The sequence below is a fragment of the Triticum urartu genome, chromosome 7 (genome assembly GCF_003073215.2).
Source record: "Triticum urartu cultivar G1812 chromosome 7, Tu2.1, whole genome shotgun sequence".
NCBI classification, from domain to species: Eukaryota; Viridiplantae; Streptophyta; class Magnoliopsida; order Poales; family Poaceae; genus Triticum; species Triticum urartu.
The window spans coordinates 27,580,150-27,598,543 of record NC_053028.1 but is presented as its reverse complement, the minus strand read 5'-3'; the positions used below and the strand labels follow the sequence as shown (position 1 = coordinate 27,598,543).

The 18,394-nt window shown below is 42.8% G+C and overlaps 1 protein-coding gene across 2 annotated transcripts; it reads right to left on the bottom strand.

The window, feature by feature from the left end:
- Nucleotides 1-10,875: 10,875 nt before the first annotated feature.
- LOC125524276 lies at nucleotides 10,876-14,923 on the bottom strand. Of its 2 annotated transcripts, XR_007290648.1 has the most exons (4): nucleotides 14,634-14,923; nucleotides 13,808-14,082; nucleotides 11,301-12,374; nucleotides 10,876-11,142 (listed from the first exon to the last, which is right to left on the bottom strand). XR_007290648.1 is itself a non-coding variant. In XM_048689357.1 (3 exons), the coding sequence occupies exons 2-3, from the start codon at nucleotides 14,068-14,070 to the stop codon at nucleotides 11,537-11,539; spliced, it is 1,101 nt and encodes a 366-aa protein (XP_048545314.1). In that variant the 5' UTR covers nucleotides 14,071-14,082; nucleotides 14,634-14,923; the 3' UTR covers nucleotides 11,236-11,536. The 2 variants fall into 2 exon arrangements, 1 of the variants encoding a protein (XP_048545314.1); XM_048689357.1 differs by lacking the exon at nucleotides 10,876-11,142 and having other exon boundaries at nucleotides 11,236-12,374.
- Between the last annotated feature and the right edge of the window lie 3,471 nt (nucleotides 14,924-18,394).

Sequence of the window (18,394 nt, the reverse complement as noted above, 5' to 3'; positions counted from 1 at the left end):
AACCTTGTGCCATTGCATAGTCCATTAGCGGGGTCAATATTCCTAAGTAGTATGATTGGACAATTTATTTTGAGCTTTAGCATATGTGGAGGCAATCCATTTGGGGTGAGTGTGTTTAGGAATTTTGGTGGATAGTAGTTATGTGGGTCGTCTTCTACAGAATCGAAGCTGTGGTACACCATCTCCTCCCCTTGGAAGCGATCAATCATTTGTAGGTTGATTTTGTCTACACAGTCGTTTCTTGTGGATAAAATTGCCCTTGACGTGATGTATTTTGGATCTTTTAGGGAAGCGGGTCGGTAGATACTGTCAATGAGTCTATCAAGGCCATTATCATCCGCCTTATTTGGCACACATATACTTGTAGGTAGAAGTATTTCACCATCATCATTTGTCTCCTCGGTTCCGTTTCCAATGCGTAGTAGGTATTCTGTGAACCATGGGTCGTTTGGAGCCCTCATGTTGCGCACAAGCTTCAATTGATGCATGCAATTCCAGAGCTTGGACCTGCGTAGTGATGCATCTACTATCTGAGCTCTTGTTCCCTTTCGAACAACAGGGAGCACTTGCCTAAAATCTCCACCAAACACAACCGTTTTTCCACCGAATGGAAGATCTGGTTTGTCCATTATGTCTCGCATGCTTTTGTCTAGTGCCTCCACCGTCTGCCTCTTAGTCATAGATGCTTCATCCCAGATTATGAGTGATGCTGCTTGGAGTAGCTTGGCTGTCCCACTTTGTTTTGTGAACCCACAAATATCTCCATCGTCTATTCTTAATGGAATCTTGAACCTCGAGTGTGCGGTCCTCCCTCCAGGCATTATGGAAGCAGCAACACCTGAAGTGGCCGTTGCCACGGCAATCATGCCTTGTCCGCGTATTGTGGCCAAGAGAGCCCTGTAAAGAAAAGTTTTTCCCGTCCCTCCCGGTCCATCGACAAAGAATATGCCTCCTCTTTGGCAGTCAACTGTGGCTAGGATTTTATCGTAGGCTTTCCTCTGCTCGTTGTTTAGTTTCTTATGCAAAGATGCGTCCTCAGGGTCTACCTTGATTGAGGTCTCCTCTATGATCTCCCTAGGTACATCATTTGTTGTGTCATGTTGTTTGTCAATCTTTGGAAGAGGAAACGATTCTATGTCTTTTCCCATTGAGTGCAAGATGTCTCTGATATTTTTCAGCACCATCTGTTCAACCGTGTGCTTGCATTTGCAATTTATATTGTAGTCTTTCGACATTGCCTCAAGGTGATTGTTCCAAAGGCTACGGACGTTGTTGGGCATGCAAAACACCAGGATTGTCGTGAATAGCCTTCGTAGCGATGAGGACACTTGGAACAACTCTGCTTCTGTCATGGAGTCATCAAGTGTGTTGTCTGCCTCAATGAGCCCCCTTTTTTCTGCTGCTTCACGGAAGGTTGGCATTACTTGTCCATCAATTGTTCGTAGGCCTTCGTAGCTGGTGGCGCCTGTCACATGGTTTAGGAGAACCCGAAGATAGTATCGTTCTCCTTCAGCCGGGTGTGCTGAGATGATCCTGCCAACCTGGGACAGAGCGGCTCGTTTCCTTTCTTGCCAAAATTTCCCTCGTCTTTGCCAAGTATAATATTCCGGAAAGTCCCTATATAGTATGCCTCGTGCTTTCACATGTAAGTTGTTTGCTTGAAAGTATGTTGTCAACATTGATTTTTTGGTGCCATCACGGTCGATAATATTTTTTATTTTTTCCTTGCCATGATATGAAACCATGTGCATATTTGGGAGATGTAGCTGCAATTGCAAGACTGCTGGGTGTATTTTGCTTAGTTCGAAGCCATATATTCTCCACAATGCTTCTGGAGGTGTCACCCACCGTGCATCTCTGTATTGTCGAATCTCGTCAATTTCCACTTCATCTACTTTGTCAGTTACAAATGCTCTGTCATGACTCTTGTACATGAACTTGAACAGGTACTTAACGGCTTTAATGCTTGAACATATCTCAACATTTATGTGGCAATTGAGCATCCTTAATAGATAGGGATTGTAAGGAACCACCCACCTATTGTCAAGTTTCCAATTTCGGAAAATTTCGGTACTGTCGTCATTGCGTCTCCTATAGAGCGGGTAGCAGTCCTTGCCTTGAATTGTAGTTTCATTAAATGGCCTTGGATAATTATTCTTGCATGATGGATGGTTTTTTGTGCATGGAAATTTTTTATTCAATGCACCACAAGGACCATGTATCATATGTTTGATTACCATTTTGTATAGCTCTGGGTACTTGTGCTTGTTAGGGAGCTCAGCAGAGATGATTCTGTCATACTGTTCCGGACATGTGTACTTGTATTTTTCGGTCATGGTGAGCAAAAAGTGAGCATGGGGTAATCCCCACTTTTGGAACTCTATGACATATGTATATGCCTTAACCTTTCCAAGAATGGTCTTCTCAAATAGTTGCTTCTTCATTTCTTCCAACTTCGCCCTGAAAACACGAACAACAATATCTAGGCGATCTTGTGGTGTTTGTCCAGACTGTAGTTCACGTGTGATCTCTTCCCATTTGGGGTTGCAGGTCATTGAGAGGAATATGTCCGGCTTTCCATATTTTCTAACTAAAGCCATAGCATCTTGATACCGACGAAGTTTATCTCGTGGCCCTCCAATAAATGACGAGGCAAGTACTGTCCGTTTTCCGACTGCATTTCCCTTTTGTTCTCCAGCTTGAATATTGTCTACAAGGTCTTGGTATAGATCTGCCCTTATTTCCTTTTGATGATGCCACATGTAATCCAGTCTGGAGTTTTCAATCTTGATGTATGTATCTACAGCAAACTGTTGGAAAAGTCGTCCGCCGTGCAATATTGGGTTGAATATATTTGGTCGTGTATGGAATTTATAGCAGTAGTATTCTCTCATGGTTACCCAGAGGCCATTGACTGGATCTGTGCAAATATTGCAACATAAAAATTTAGTTGGACACGTAGAAGTATACCATATATGAAAGTTGAATTTTGAAGGGAATAATGAATGGAATTTTTACATGGGTCGTCGTCATTGTAGATATTATTAGCACCAACATCTTCCTCAAGTGTATCCTTCTTTGGGATTTTCCTATGCCAGCCCAGTTCAGCTCTTGGAAAGAATAGAGGATACGACAATGGATCATAGCACCCATAATATGATCTAATGTGCTCGGTTTCGTTGTTGTTCCCATGTAGTACTATTACATTCTTGTCATAAGTATTTCTTTTTTCATTTCCTTCAACCAACACTGAAGCTACCTCTGAAGTGACTGGTGCATTGTATGTTCTCTGGTCCAATCTTTGGTCAAGGTTCAAGATGACTCTGTAGTCCTCAAGGTTTTGGACTTGTCCCAAACTCCTAAACTGATGAGAGTATGGGTTATCGCGTAGAATGTCCGTTATTATTCTGATCACATGCTTGTCTTGCTCGTACATTTCCTCGCGACAATGGCGGTATCGATGCTCTAAGTTTGGATCATCGTCGTAGAAGTATAGCTCCAGATGCTTTGGATATGATCGACTATTACCAAATGAGTGTATATTGTGATAGATCTGACCATGAGCTCGAAAGGTGTAAATACCAGTTGTCCGCATGTCAATTGTGTCTCTATCAAGGTGGCAGTATAGACTAGTAAATGAGAAGTGTCCATTGAAAAATCTTATGTTGTTTAGAAAATGTCTTGCATTAGAGTCGTTGCTTGTCCAAAGTCTCATGAGTTCAGGTGGTGTATCTGGATTGGCTAGTCTTATCTGTCCTTTATTGCAGCATAACCCCTTCGATTCATACATAAATTTTTTCGCATTACAGAAGCTGCAATTTCGTACCATTTTGAGCATGTGTGTGATCTTTGGTATGTTGCTATAGACGAAATCATACGGATCAGGGTTGTAAAATTCCTGGTCTTCTCCAGTTTTGATTTCCACTTCTCTATCCGATTCTGGTTTGATTTATCGCATAAAAAATTTAGTAAAGGAGTAATAAAATGATACAAATATGGTTAAATTGTATTGAGCATACCTTCACCAGAGAACATGTATTCTTCCTCGTCTGTGTCTTCTTCAAATATGACTTCATCATTACCTGTGTAGTAAACTTTTATTATATATTTTTCTTCGACTTGCATAAGAATATATATGAAATTGGTAACCTTACCATGATCCTCATGGTAGATTGATTGTGTTGGTGCATCTACTTCTTTGATTGTTGCTTCTTGCTCACATATGACTTCATCATTACCTGTGTAGTAAGTTTTGACTATTATATATATAATTTTAGTATTGCATAAACGTATATATGAAATTTATAAGCCTACCGTGATCCTCATTGTAGAATGATTGTATTCGTGCATCCACTTCTTTGATTGTTGGAAACAATGAAGAGGGGATGTCTGGCCACAAAGCCACCTTATTATTATCATCACTGTAGAGTGTTTGTGTTGGTGCATCCACTTGTGTGGTGCATGGAAACATTGAAGAAGGGTTGTCTATCCACAAAAGATGGTTAGTTGTATAGACAAATGTATATTTATTTGGAATGCGGATATTATATAAAATTAAGAGTATTACCGTAAATCACCACTTCTGACTCCTCTAGAGGTCCTATGTCATCTTTGTTGGTTACCGGCATGGATCCGTCTTCTTGTGATGTTACAGAAAGCATTTTCATCTGTCTTATCGTGAATTCTTCATTGCGATAGTGTAGCGATGTTTGCCTTTTTCCTGGCGTCACATGCTTTCTGTGTTTTACAAGAAATGGAGAAGTACCAACTTCATGTTCGGTTGCGATATATGCAGGGTTCTCCATCGCAATTGAATATTTGGAGCGGTTCAACTCACGATTAGCTCTAATTTGTTCTATTCTAGCTTTCTTCTGTTCAGGCCGCATAGTTGCATATTGTGATCTTTTTTTTGTCTTTTCATCTGGCTTCTTCCTTGAATCTTTATTTGTTTTGCTTCGTTGATAGGCTTCACGGCGTTTTTTCAGTTTTTCTTGTTTTTCTTCATCATTCATTCTTGCATACCGCTCTCTGTTTCTTTTTCTTCTTTGTTCATTGGCATCCATCGATCCAAATGACTTGTCTGCATAGAGTTTGTATAATGTAAACATTACACCAGGAAGGCTTTTCTTATATACAAATTAACATCGATTCCTCTTTGGATTTTTAATTGTCTGGAAAATTCCAAATTGCTGACAATAAATTTAATTTGTACATGATGGGATCATATTGTTAATGAAGATGTGAAGGATGTCGTATGGAAAGAGATAAAGGACATACCTTACACAAATCTAACTTGTTAAGCACCTTAATCGAAGCAAAGCTTGCTAGCAGAAAGGCAATGGTACAAATCTGCATGGGAGTTTGTATAATGTAAGTAGTAAACCTCCCCGCCGAAAAAAAGTAGTAAACCTGATTGGCTTTTCTTCACTGTATGTACCAATTAACAGCTATTCCTCATCAGATTTATTTATTTTTGCAGGGAATTCCTCATCGGATTTTACTTCTCCGGAAATTCCAAATTGATGATGATAAATTCAATTTGTATATGGCAGGATCCTACGGAGTATATTGTTCGTAAGGATGGGGAAGGGTGTCGTATGAAAAGAGACAACGAACATACCTTACGTAAATCTACTTGTTAAGCACCTTAATCAAATCAAAGCTAGCTATTTGAAAGGCGACGTCCAAAAGCGACTTCTAGCACAAAGCCGACGTACAAAGCTAGCTAAGCCAGAGGAAGCCGTTTGTATTTGTAGTAGCACCACGTGTACGTTTAGCTAATTTAGAATTTGGACTCTTGCTAACTAAAGCCAGGAGAAACCGTGTGTTTGTATTGTAGCAGCACCACTTGTGTGTTTAGCTAACTAGAATTTGAACTCGTGTACGTAGGTGACTAAATAATTAGGATTCCGATTCCTATTTTTGTAACAAATGTGTGCACTTTTGTGGTTTCAATGCTGAGATGGATAAGACTTAGAAGGGATAGAGATGTGTAATACTTTTTTATGATTTACTTTTAAGAATGAAAGTTTGAGCATGAACTACCTTTACTAAAGAGGCAAATACATCGATGGTACATCAAATTGCACAGGACGACCACTTTGATGCCTAAAGTCAAAAAATACACGAAACTCAAACTTGTCTCGTAGCACAAATACGATGCAAAATCCGTTTGTAGATCATCGATTTGCACCGCGAAACAAGTTTGAGCACTAGTTTCATGTATTTTTCAACTTTAGGCACTAAAGTGATCATCCTATGCAACTTGATGTACTACCCGTGTATTTGCCTCTTTACTAAATATGAGCTGTTTCATGAAATTGCTCGCGTGCCATGGTCTGTGTTTGATACATGGACGACAAGTACGGGTATATGCTCAGAGGAACGCATTCACAGGAGAATTGTCTGGTTTACCTTACACCTAGCTAAGTACAATTATGGCTAATTCACAAAAAAAGTACAATTATGAATAATTCACAAAAAAAGTACAAACATAGAACATGAAATAATAGTGTATCTAATCATGCAAACTCCAATTATAGTACTATTTTTTTTCTTAATTAAGCACATCTTGCATGCCCTGCTCAAGTATTTGTCCGATTAATCAGTTAATTTGCCAATTAATCCCTACTCGTAGCGTCACCAAGTAGTCGATAAATCGTCCATTAGTTGATTAAATGACGGATTAACTTCCCAATTAACCTATTAATCCCCTACTCACTAGTCAACTGAGCAACTACCAGTTAACGATTTCCTTGACAATGCTTGCATGCCAAAATAAAATAACGCAAACGAGGACCTTACGCTGATCTACAATATCTACAAATACTTGTTGTGAAAACTCCTCGTCTAAAAACCTTCATAAACTTTAAACAAAACTACTAATTACAACTTAATGACAATACTAACCACATCGTGCATGTGAAAAACAAATACCACATCTGGACAGTGCTAATATTGATCAACAACATTTTGAACTACATCTTCTCGAAATTCCTACTCTAAGTGCAACATATCTCCTCCGGTGACATATCTAAAATTTCAGTAATGCAGCATGGCATAGCTAATTACGAGCTCAATAACCAACTAATTTATATCGTGCATGTACAATAAATTGCATGTATTGGATAGCTCGTACCTTGATGTTCGACTTCTTAGTTTACTTCTCACTGACAAATCCTACTCACGATCAAAGTGGCTATTTTCTTCACTTGCACATATGCTAACGGAGAGGTAACAGAGTTGAGAGAGAGCCAAGCCAACGAGAGAGAGGAAATGAGTGAGTGTGTTGCCGCTAGCTGCGAAGCGAGCCATTTAAAAGCAAACAGAGGAAGGCACGGGCGCTGTCGGCACAACCAGACAACGCTTACCGACCAACAGCCGCAGTGTGCTGCCGCGCCGCGTGCAGCAGGAACAAAGGCTGCTGCCACGTCCCATGGTGGCAGGCTCCACGCGGAGCTGTTTCTGTTAGGCAACTCCTCCGGATTTCATTTGTTTGGAGTGGCACACGAACACGTCTGTCTGCTCGCGGTCATGCGGCCGTCAGTGTGCCCAACCACCCCGCCGCATCTCAAGCTGCTCGTTTTTTCGGACTTTAAATTTAGCACAAAAGAAACCTAAATAAACATTGTAAATAATATATAAACATTAAAACGACCACAGTAGCCAAGTTCACTACATTAATATAAACAAAAACTTAAGAAACATTAAGAAAAACTAGATAAGGGTCGTCGCCGCCGTTGCCGCCATCGTCTTCTGTAGCCGCCATCCTACACGCCGTCATCGTTGTCGCCGGTAAGGTCAACGTATGGAGGTGGCTGCTAGAGGTGGGCTGGCGGCCCTTGCCAGGCCGGAGGCGTCTGCTGTGGCGCCTGCACAACCTCTTCCCGTGGCGAGGAAGGTGACCATGGGTCGGCGTCCACCTCAGGCATGCACGACATAGTCTCCGTCCATGTCCAGGACTGCCCGACCAAAGCCTCTGCCCCCACATCTTTGATGGCCTCCTCCTTGACATAGGCGTCGAGCTCGAGGAAAGCGACATCGCCGGCTGCTGACAGGGCCATCATCTCCTCGAGGCCCTGCCATTGGCACTCGTCGTGGGTTTGGAGGGAGTCCTCCATCACCTGCCTCATGAGGTCCTTCCTCCTTGGACCGTCATTGGCTCGGGTGGTGGCGGGGACGAAGACGGCGACAGCGTAGGAGTCAGGCCGCGAACCAGCCTGCCGCCGACATGGCTGGGGTGGGCTGGGAGCGCGCCCGTTGCGGGCTTGTGGACGGCGGCAAAGAACGACTGCCTACGGATATCGTGCTTGTCGCGGACCCACGTATCCCTGAGCGGTGAGTCGATGGTGTACCTCTAGTCGCCGATGATGTCTGGCGATAGGCGGGCACAGGGTCAATTGATCTCCTCCCGGCGGACGCGGCCGCTCACTGAGACTAGCGGGATGGGCACCCGATCCGCGGAGAGGTGCCATTTGTTGGGGATGTGCACGTCGCTCTATGGCAAAGGCGTGCCCGTCTTCCAGTACCTCTTGCAAATCTCCACCTTGACATACGGGCGGTGATGATGTGGGGCGCCGTCCGGCATGATGTGGAATGCGGTCGATGGAGGCGAAGGCGGAGTTGTGGAGCGGCGACGGCGGCCAGACGATGACCCGGCCTCGTTGTCATGCCTCGTCTTGTGGCCAGGAACCAGCGGCCCACCATTGTCGCCGGCGGGGTGGTGGAGGAGCAACGGACTAGAGTTTGGTTGTCAGGCTCGAGGAGGCACGTGTCGTCGGGAGTGGAAGTGTGGACTCCCACCGGTCCACAACTTCCACATTAAAAATGACGACGACAGCTCTGCCGGGGTGGCTGGCAAGTGGGTTCGTCTAAGCATGCGCCGTAACTGTGGACGGTGAGAGGAAGTGAGTGGCTAGCAGGTGGGTCCATCCAAGCATGAACCGTAAATGTGAACAATGGGAGGAAATGAGCGGCTGGCACGCAGGCTTGAGGCGGACACAGAGCAGGCGCGTGAGCGTCCGTTCAACATCCGTGTGGACGCAAACCGGATGCAGGTTTACGTCAAAAATGGGATGGGCCATACTCCAAACAAACAAAAAATACGGATGCGATGGCGCGTTGGACCGTGCCGTCTATCCGTTTGAGCCGGACAGGATGGGCTCTTGCGTTGAAGTTGCCCTTACCCGTCTCCGCTTTGCTTTGATAGAACGGCTTGCTGCTTCCGACTGTAATTTTGGCGATTGCACTTGTGATCTTTTCTGGTATTACACTCACACAGGTAGTTGATAACAAAATATAAATATAGTGGTAAGTGTTGTTTGGAAATTCCACGTTGCTTTCTGTTCTCCGGATCCTGCTACCACCAGCCCTCCCGGTTTGAGAACATCTTGATCTGAGAACATTTGGGCATGCACCGCCAAGATGTACTGGTAGTTATCTTGATCAAATATGAACTAATTTATGGTTAGATGGTTACAGGGACTGTGATATTCCCAATCCATCAGGGTTTTAGTCCTGGTGCTCGTATTTATTTCTGGATTTATTTCAGGATTTTCGACGATGCGCATTCAATGTGACGAGACGTTCTCATCACTAACGAGGTGCCTACAGTGACTTCGTAAATTTCAAGAAGATATGCGGGCTCAGTCATTCTGAGGTGCTCATAAGGGTAAGGTGTGCATGTGTACGTTTATAGGAGTGAGTGTATGTGTATGTATATAAATGCTTGCGTTTGTATTGTGTTCAAAAAAAGTTATCCTGATCAAAGCATGGACACTCGTAACGCAGTGGGCACTGCTGACATTCCTTCTGACCTAAAGGATGCACTTCCCGAAAAAAAAATCTAAAGGATGCACTGCCTTTACTTAATAGGATGCACTCGTAAAAGCCTGCTTTTCTTAAGAGCATGGTTAACAGTATAATCAGCTGATGGCTATATGATATTGCCATGTCATCTATAGCCAACTTTATAGCCTTCAAGTATAATAATAAGATACGAAGATGTGCTACTTCATTAATACATGGCCCACTTCCCACTCTTACATAGTGCCTAGGAGCACGTGCTGCAACTGGCTCTTATTCTATAGCCGGCTCCTCTTCTCTCTCCTCTTCTCTTCCCTCCATGTCAGAAGAAAAATAATATTTTAATCCTTACAGCATGCTTATGTAAGCTTATTATCTTGCTCTAAGGGCATCTCCAATAGTTTATATGTTAGCTTGTTGGTAAAATATGCCATGTCATCAACCAACACCTTAACATACAACAACTCCAATGGGTTGTATTAAGTTTGCCCAATAGGATGTAAGATAATAAATAAGGTGCTCTCTTATTCCACATTAAAGCTTATGCAAGAGGTGTTGGTTCATGTACATACAATCTTCCTCTCTTTTCTTATTTATTGTATGTGAAATCATCAAAAAATTTATGTGGCAAAGTCTACCAACAACTATCTTACAACCATTAGAGATGCCCTAATGGTCGGCTGAGGCGTGTCCAATACAGGACCGATTTTCTAAACCTAGAGTTTTGCACCATACATGCACGACCAAATGCAGCACACTGCCGGTGTAAATGTCCTGTGACTTCGAGATTTGGATCAAAATTATGTGGTTATCTTTTTATCTGGTAGAAGCTAGATCAAGCCAACACACAACAGCAGTCGGCACCTCAATGCTAGATCAAGCCGACAGAAGTGGCAGTTCCAACATCAAAGAATAAGAATCCTCATCAAATCAAGGCATAGCGACAATATCATGGATCAACAAAAGTTGTATCTTTGCCTCTGTGAATTAATGGGCATAGCGACAGCACAGCCCATGGTGGCAGGCTCCACATGGCGCCCTCGGCTTAGACACCTGTACGCGCGCCCAGTACGCGTAAAAAAAACTCTCGGCATAAGGAAACAGTTTGCAACTGTGAATCATCAGTGTAGCACCTTTTTACAAGTACGTTTATAGCATTGGGTTGGTGCCGAGTTTACAGGATTCAAGCAGGAGATGCCCCAAGAACTGAAGATGGATGCTACATAGGTTACTACCAGAGCAGCTACAGAAGTACCAAAAATATGAGTATGAAGATGCTACCAGATACTAACAGAGAGTGGTGGACTCTACTCCATAGCATGGTCCCTGTGATGGTATCTGACACAAATAATGGAATACTCAATTAGCAACGGAAATGTGCACAGAGAACAAACTCTGGAGAAATTGTGCAGCTGTGGCCCAAAAACAGTATACAGAGAACAAACTCTGGATTGTTAACCCTTCAGCCAAGACCCGAACAGAGTATTTGACTTTACCTTTGACAACTTGGCAGGTCGAGCCAAGCGCACCCGCATTGGCGAATATTCAAGCCGTAACTTTCATTCCCTTGACTGATAGCGTATCTGCCTTGGGTTTAATTTTGAACTCCTTCGTAACTTTATATTTCTACAACATGATTGGTGCAAAAGTACATAACTAAAGAGTATCACTAAGTACTGTAACCGTTCTTCCAGCCCAACGTTTACAACAGGTGCTGACAGTAAAAGATATTCTACTGCATGAAGAACGGGATTACAAAGTTATCCATCTTCTGTTTTCTCTCAAGCTCTTCCTTCTCAGCGATCTGCTTCAGTGTAGTCCACCCTTTTCTTTTCCGCTTCCTTGAACTACCAGCTGGCTGACTAGAATCACCTGGTGCAGATTTGGTATTCGAAGCTGACTTGCTATAACTTCCAGGGGTCTTCCCAGCAACGGAACCACAATTCTGTCCTTTGCTGTTCAGTGTACTTTTAGTCTTCAATGGTTCTTCTGAAGCTATAGGCGCAGTCACGTCCACCAGTTTGCTCTTCCGAGGAGTAACAAAGTTTGACCCAACTAGAAATTCTGCTTGGGAAGTGACATCGGGTTCACATGTTGTAGTATTTTTGGAAGCCGCGGGCTCAATTCCATTCATACATTTATCTCCTAACAGACCACAATCCACCATTGAGGAAACTCCCCCTTTCTTCTCCATTTTAGATTCTCCAGGAAGATTAGATTTTGGCACATTACCTTGTTTATCCTTTTCAATAGTGGATGTTTTCAACCTGGATGATTCCAGTTGCGAGGCTGCTGTTACAGAATGCTCAATCCCCTTTTTAGTAGTTATTACTGTTGGCATATTGACTCCTTTCAACATTATGCTGGTGCTAACGGGTTTTCTTGATGACAACAGGCCCTTCACGATACCCTTTCCACTACCCCGTATCAGGTTTTCGTCTCCACAGAAATGGCATGCATAGACAACACTGTTTTGGCCAGGATTTGACTTCTTGCGCCGCTTTCCATTCTTTTTGTTGTTCTTTATGCGGATTGTGCAGTTGAAGCCTGGCTGCAAGATTGATTCACACCTGCAATATTTAAATAGTCTTTCTTCAGAGGTCTGATAAACATACTGCAGATTGGAGATGTTTCTTACAAAGTTGGTGCTAGTGTTGTGAATTGATATATTCTGAAGGACCTTTTTTGCAAACTTGCTAAATGAAAGGACTGTGAATGTGCTGCTATGAGCTAAACACATAATTCCAAATATTCCTCAGACACAAAAGAAAGTTTTTAGCAGTATTACTAAAGACTAAGGCGTATGAAAAATAAATTGATATATACATACATACAAACATAGCAATGTGCCAGATCTCAGATCAAAAGTTAAGCAAGACAAACTTCGTGCTAATTTTCACTAAGACGGAATACTCATACAACATTATCAGTGCAGTTTTTTTTTATTTCCAGTTCTTCTATGTTAGTAAGCTCACATTCACAATCAGCTACGGTGCATTCCGGTAAAAAAACCAATGTAACATGCAAAATGCTGGTCCTGTGAAAATGGACGACCAATAACCTTCCCATCCTTTCTCTCGTTTTTATGTAGTTCACTGTTTTGAACACAAGATGCTTCACTCAAATTTGTATGTTCAATCATATATTTTTTTGGCCTTACGACCACTCATCTAAAGATTATCTGTATGTCAAAGATTGCTCTCAATGAATAAAACATCTTTTTCAAAGCTATAGGAGACAGTATCTCAGCAACAGTGGGTACTGAAAACAAGACAGAAATCACTGGAATAAAGTGGTACCCCTTAATCAACGTAAGTAGACAAAAATTGTTGTTTTGTGAGTATCAGGACAACAACAAAGCCTTTAGTCCCAAACAAGTTGGGTAGGCTAGAGGTGAAACCCATAAGATTTTGGGTTTCATCTCCATAAGAGTGGCTCAGTTTTGATGTTGGCTCGCCAAGCCTATCACAACTCTCCTCCTTTACCCGGGCTTGGGACCAGCTATGTTGAGACAACATAGGCGGAGTTTTGTGAGTATCAGGAGTTTAGCAGAAATCCAACAAGTGCTTGAACTAATATATTACATTGAGAAACTTTGAGAAAGGTAATTGCAAGTCCAAGCAAACATGGATCCAGCAAGCTAATTGTACAGCATAGTTAACACAATACTTCGCGGGTAAACCGAACATGTCAACTGTATGTGTATATACTGATACCTAGGGTCCTTGGACTTAGATGGCTTCTTCTTAGGATCTCAGGCTGGAGGGAACATACTTATAATGTGCTTATTTCTTCAAGTCTCAGCTTGCCACATTACAATATGCAGACATGCTACTTTGCTAGAAAAAGCATTCATCCAAAAACAATGTAATGGCACAAAGTTGAACACAAATAAATTATAACAGAAGTTAAAATGCGAAGATAATAGTCAGATTGATACAGTCAAACAATTAAACACATGAATGGAGCATTTTAAGACTAGACAGTAAGTTGTAATTCTCACCTCTGGCAAAGAAAGGTGGAGGCGCCTATAGGGATCCCGGCCGCCTCGGCATTCGTGGCGAGGCGGCGGCCTAGCAGGGCCCCGATCGAGCCAACTCCCACCTCCCCGCTCGCCCACGCCCCCAACCGCTGCAGGTGCTGGACCCTCAGCAGGGAGGGCGGGTCGGCCTGCGTCTTCCCAGAGGCCTCCTCCCGGAGCGACACGGCCTGGTTCATGGGCCTGGATGCCGAGGAAGGGCCAGCGTTGCCCGGCTTCTTCCCCATGTAGAATTTTTTCTGGTAACGCAGAGGGTCGATTAGGTACACAAATATGGGCATCTATTTCAGCACGAGACATCGCATATTGCACTAACATGTCCCCACGTCTAATCTAAGAAGCCCTAAACGGCCTAATATAACAAATCCACGCAGAAGATGCAAATAAGATGAAAAACAATAAGTAGAGTACTCCCTCCGTCCCATAATATAAGAGCGTTTTCGACACTATCTTATATTATGAGACGGAGGGAGTATATAATAATATCAGTGGCACAGCAATGCCATACTAGGCACATGTGTCTACCATTTATTTTTCGCAAGATACTCTAATAATCACATAGTATGTGGTGGTCTGTAATAAATCGAAGATGTAATCAAGCAATTTCAGAACTAAGGCAGTGCATCGTCCTTTCATGCGTGCAACACAACAGGTAGTCGTCTAGTGCTGACAATCAACAGATATGCCGCAACGGCATTGCTCATAGGCATTCTGCCGAACACGTGACATGCACATAACAGAGTGACACATAAGAAAAAGGAAGCAAGGGTGAAAGGCAGAGATTACATACAGATACAGGTGCAGCTCACGGGGAGAGGAAGTTGTCGGTCGGCGAGGAACAGAGGTCGAGAATGGGCGGCGTACGCCTACGCGTCCGGGGCAGGATCGAGGCGGCCCACTGCGCGCGTGGAGAGCCGAGGCGGCCCGTGCGTCCAGGAGAAAGATCGGCGACGACCGGGTCGGAGATGGGCAGAGGCGGGGGCGGGGGATAGGGCCGGAGCAGGGCCGGCGCCAGGCAGGGGGCGGCGCGGCGTGCTTCTGAGCAGTGCGTTGGCCGTGGCTGCTAGGTGGAGACGCTGATTGGGCCTTTGGGCCTGGGCCTGGGCCTCCAACACTAAAAAGAAGGCACTCCTCCGCCAAAACCAGGACTTTTTTGATGATGGCAATTTTAGTATTTTGATGATGGCAACTCCAGTACTTTGACCATGAAAATTATTTTTTGTATGAACCATGGCAATTTTACGTGCATGTATCATGGCAATTTTAGTTTATGGTTCATGGCAAGTCTAGTTTCTTAATTCCCCGTTTTATAAATGTCAAAATTTACTTTTAAATGTAGAAGAAAATAGCTGAAACATATCATGGCAACTTCAGTGTAAACATCATGGCAATTCATATGCAATAGACATGGCAACTTTTAATCCAAAAAAAATTTTATCAAAACATATCAACATGGGATCTAGTTTCGAAGATCTCATCGCGAGGGATTTAATGGTGAAAACGGATTTTCAATCGAATTTTTCGTTTAAGAGATAAAAGATTTAAAAACTGAAAATCCAAAAAGATTCCTACATGCATGCATGCGATGACGTGGCAATCTGTTTACATTAGAGACGTGTGGTGCGTCTCCCTTCCTGCCACACGTGTGGCAGTTAGCGCGACCCAAAAAAAATTGTGGCCAACGTATTTTATATTGATTTTAAATTGCTTTAAAAACAAATATAGGGAAATCTTATACTGAGTAAATAGTTCAAAAGTTAGATAAACAGGTTTTAAAAAAAAGTGTAAAAAAATAGCTCGGGTCATCTGTAAAATAAATGTTCTATAGAAAAATAAATCCGTAGAAGATGCCCATGTGTTATGGCGAGTGATTATAACATCTCTTTTGTGAAAAAGAAAAGTTCCCATGAAAAAGAATGTATTATCACTTTCTATGAATTGTGTGTATGCCAAACCAGAAGTTCATGAGGGAGTGTCCTTTGCTTCCTTCATTCCCCTCTCCCTCTGTTTCCAATTTTTATCTTCGTGATGATCAAGTTCTCAGCCAATCGGCGACGCTAAACGTATGGCACGGTCAGAGACTAATTACAATCCTTTTTTTTTGAAGAAAAGGGCCCAGCCCCGATTCCATTGCAAAGCAAAGAAATCAAACCAGTACAATTCCGAAGAGTTACAACACCTACAGACTACAGCAAAATAACAACAGCAGGAGAAATCGAGCGACTAGTTGTCAGCTATTACAAGGAAGACAGGCACAAACAGACTAGGAATTAAACCAGCCACATCCCCTGTCTAGCTACCAACATCAGAGCCACATGCTCAACTAAAACTCAAAACTCCTCAGCCTGGATCCGGACACATTAGCGGTAACGGCGCTTTGATCAGGATCTCCAGCTCCCGCGCCATGTCCTGGATTTGCTTTTTAACAGAGTCTGCAGACAACGGTTCCCATCGTGCAGCATACGAGGCAGTCTTGCGCCACAGCCCCTGTATATTGATCTATTTGGCATGGTTAAAAATCAAATCATTTTTGGTATTCCAGATGGCCCAGAGACCGGCTGCATGCACAATATTAGTAGCACTCATTTTGGTCCTTCTAAACCAGCAGTCCGCAAAGGAAATCATGTTGGATGTACCTCTATATCCAGTAATTTTAGAAATGTTTCTCCAGAATTCAGTCGCAACATCGCAGCCAAAAAATAGATGGTGACAAGATTCACTACACGAACAAAAGGGGCAAGAAATGTCAGGGACATTTTGCCTTTTGCCCAAGTTGTCCCTAGTTAAAATCTTGTTGTTAATCACCAACCAAAGAAAAATATGGATCCTGGCAGGGATCTTAATTTTCCACACAGCAGGAGTGTTATTAGGTAACACACCCCTAAAATTAACTACGTTATATAAGGATTTAACAGAGTAAACCCTGCTGGAATTAAGATTCCAGATAAGAGAGTCATCAGTCTCAAAAAAAGTAATGGATCAAGCAATCTCTAACAGCTCAAACCACAGAGACAAAAGCTCACTGGAGAAACATCTCCTAAATGAAATCTTAAGGTTATGGCCGTCCCACACTTGATCTAAGGTGCAATCATGTTCATTGGCTATATTATATAAGTCCCAGTAAAGAGTTGCTAGGGGGGCCGAGCCAAACCAATGGTCCTCCCAAAACCTAACTTTCTTACCATTGCCAACCTTTCAGGAGTAACCAAACTTAGTAGCTTGGGCAGCCCAAAGAACACCTTTTCAAAAAGGTGAAGCACCTAGAGAAGGACAAGTAAAAATGTTCGGGGACTGGGTATTGTACTTAGCATCAATGATGCTTTTCTAGATCTTACCCTCATCTCTATTATATCTGCTGACCCAAGAAGCAAGCAGACATAAATTCATATCAGACAGGTCAGTAATCCCCAGCCCATCATACACTTTCTTCATAGTTAAGGACCCCAGCTAGCCAACTGGTATTTGTGATGCCCTTCATAATCATCTCAAAAGCAATGGGCTAGCTGAGAGTTAATGAGCTTAATAGCCCACTTAGGGAATTTAATATAACCCATTAGATACGCAGGGATGCTGGCTAGGCAAGCTTGGACCAGAATCAGCCTTTTACCAAAAGATAACAGCCTCCCTCTCCAGCCAGCAGCTCTTTTAATAATAGTGTCTACTAAAGGCTGGAGGTCCTCTCTTCTAATTTTAGAGTAATGGAGAGGAGCACCCAGATACTTAATAGGAAAAGCACCAAGTTTACAGCCTAAATACTGAGCAAAACTAGTAGCCTCATCTCTATCAATGTTAATAGGCACCAGATCACATTTATGAAAATTGATCCTAATACCAGAAAGTTGCTCAAAACAAGAGAGGAACCACTTCAAATTTTTAGCATGTTCTAAATTATTATGTGAAAACAAAAGGATCAGCATATTGCATGCTAATGACCCCAGCTGGGTTAGAAGGAGGAAAAACTCCAGCAATCATGCCCTGATTAGCTGCTTTGGCTAGTATTCTAGTGAATACATCAGCTGCAAGGTTGAAAAGCAAAGGGGAGGCAGGGTCACCCTCCTACAATCCTATTTTTCATAATATAGCAATGAAATGTGATGGTTTCTAAACAAGTACGGTACAAAAATTCTTTCCGTTCAGTAAGCAGACTCCCTGAAACAGGAGCAGTGGGGTACCATGCCAAGGATAGCAAGCATGGCTGGACACACATAGTGGTGCGCGGGTCCATGGATCTCTAGACTGTTCACCGGTGTCTCTTGTTTTCTCTCTCTCTCTCTCTCTCATCATAAGATGAGTATAATGACGGTATTTTAGAGGTGAGTGTATGTCAGTATGCATAAGTTGTATTGTGTTAAAAAAACAGAAAACAATCTTCTCTTAGTTTAGGTATTTTTTTGCAAATCATATTTAGGTAAGTATTAATAGGTTACGAGGTCTTGGTGGAGCGGATAGGGGCTCGATGCATGCGGGTCTTCCTCCGGTCAGATCTGACGACCTTGGCTACCTTGATTTTTTTTCTTTCATTTTTGCAAACAATTCATCATTTTCATCACA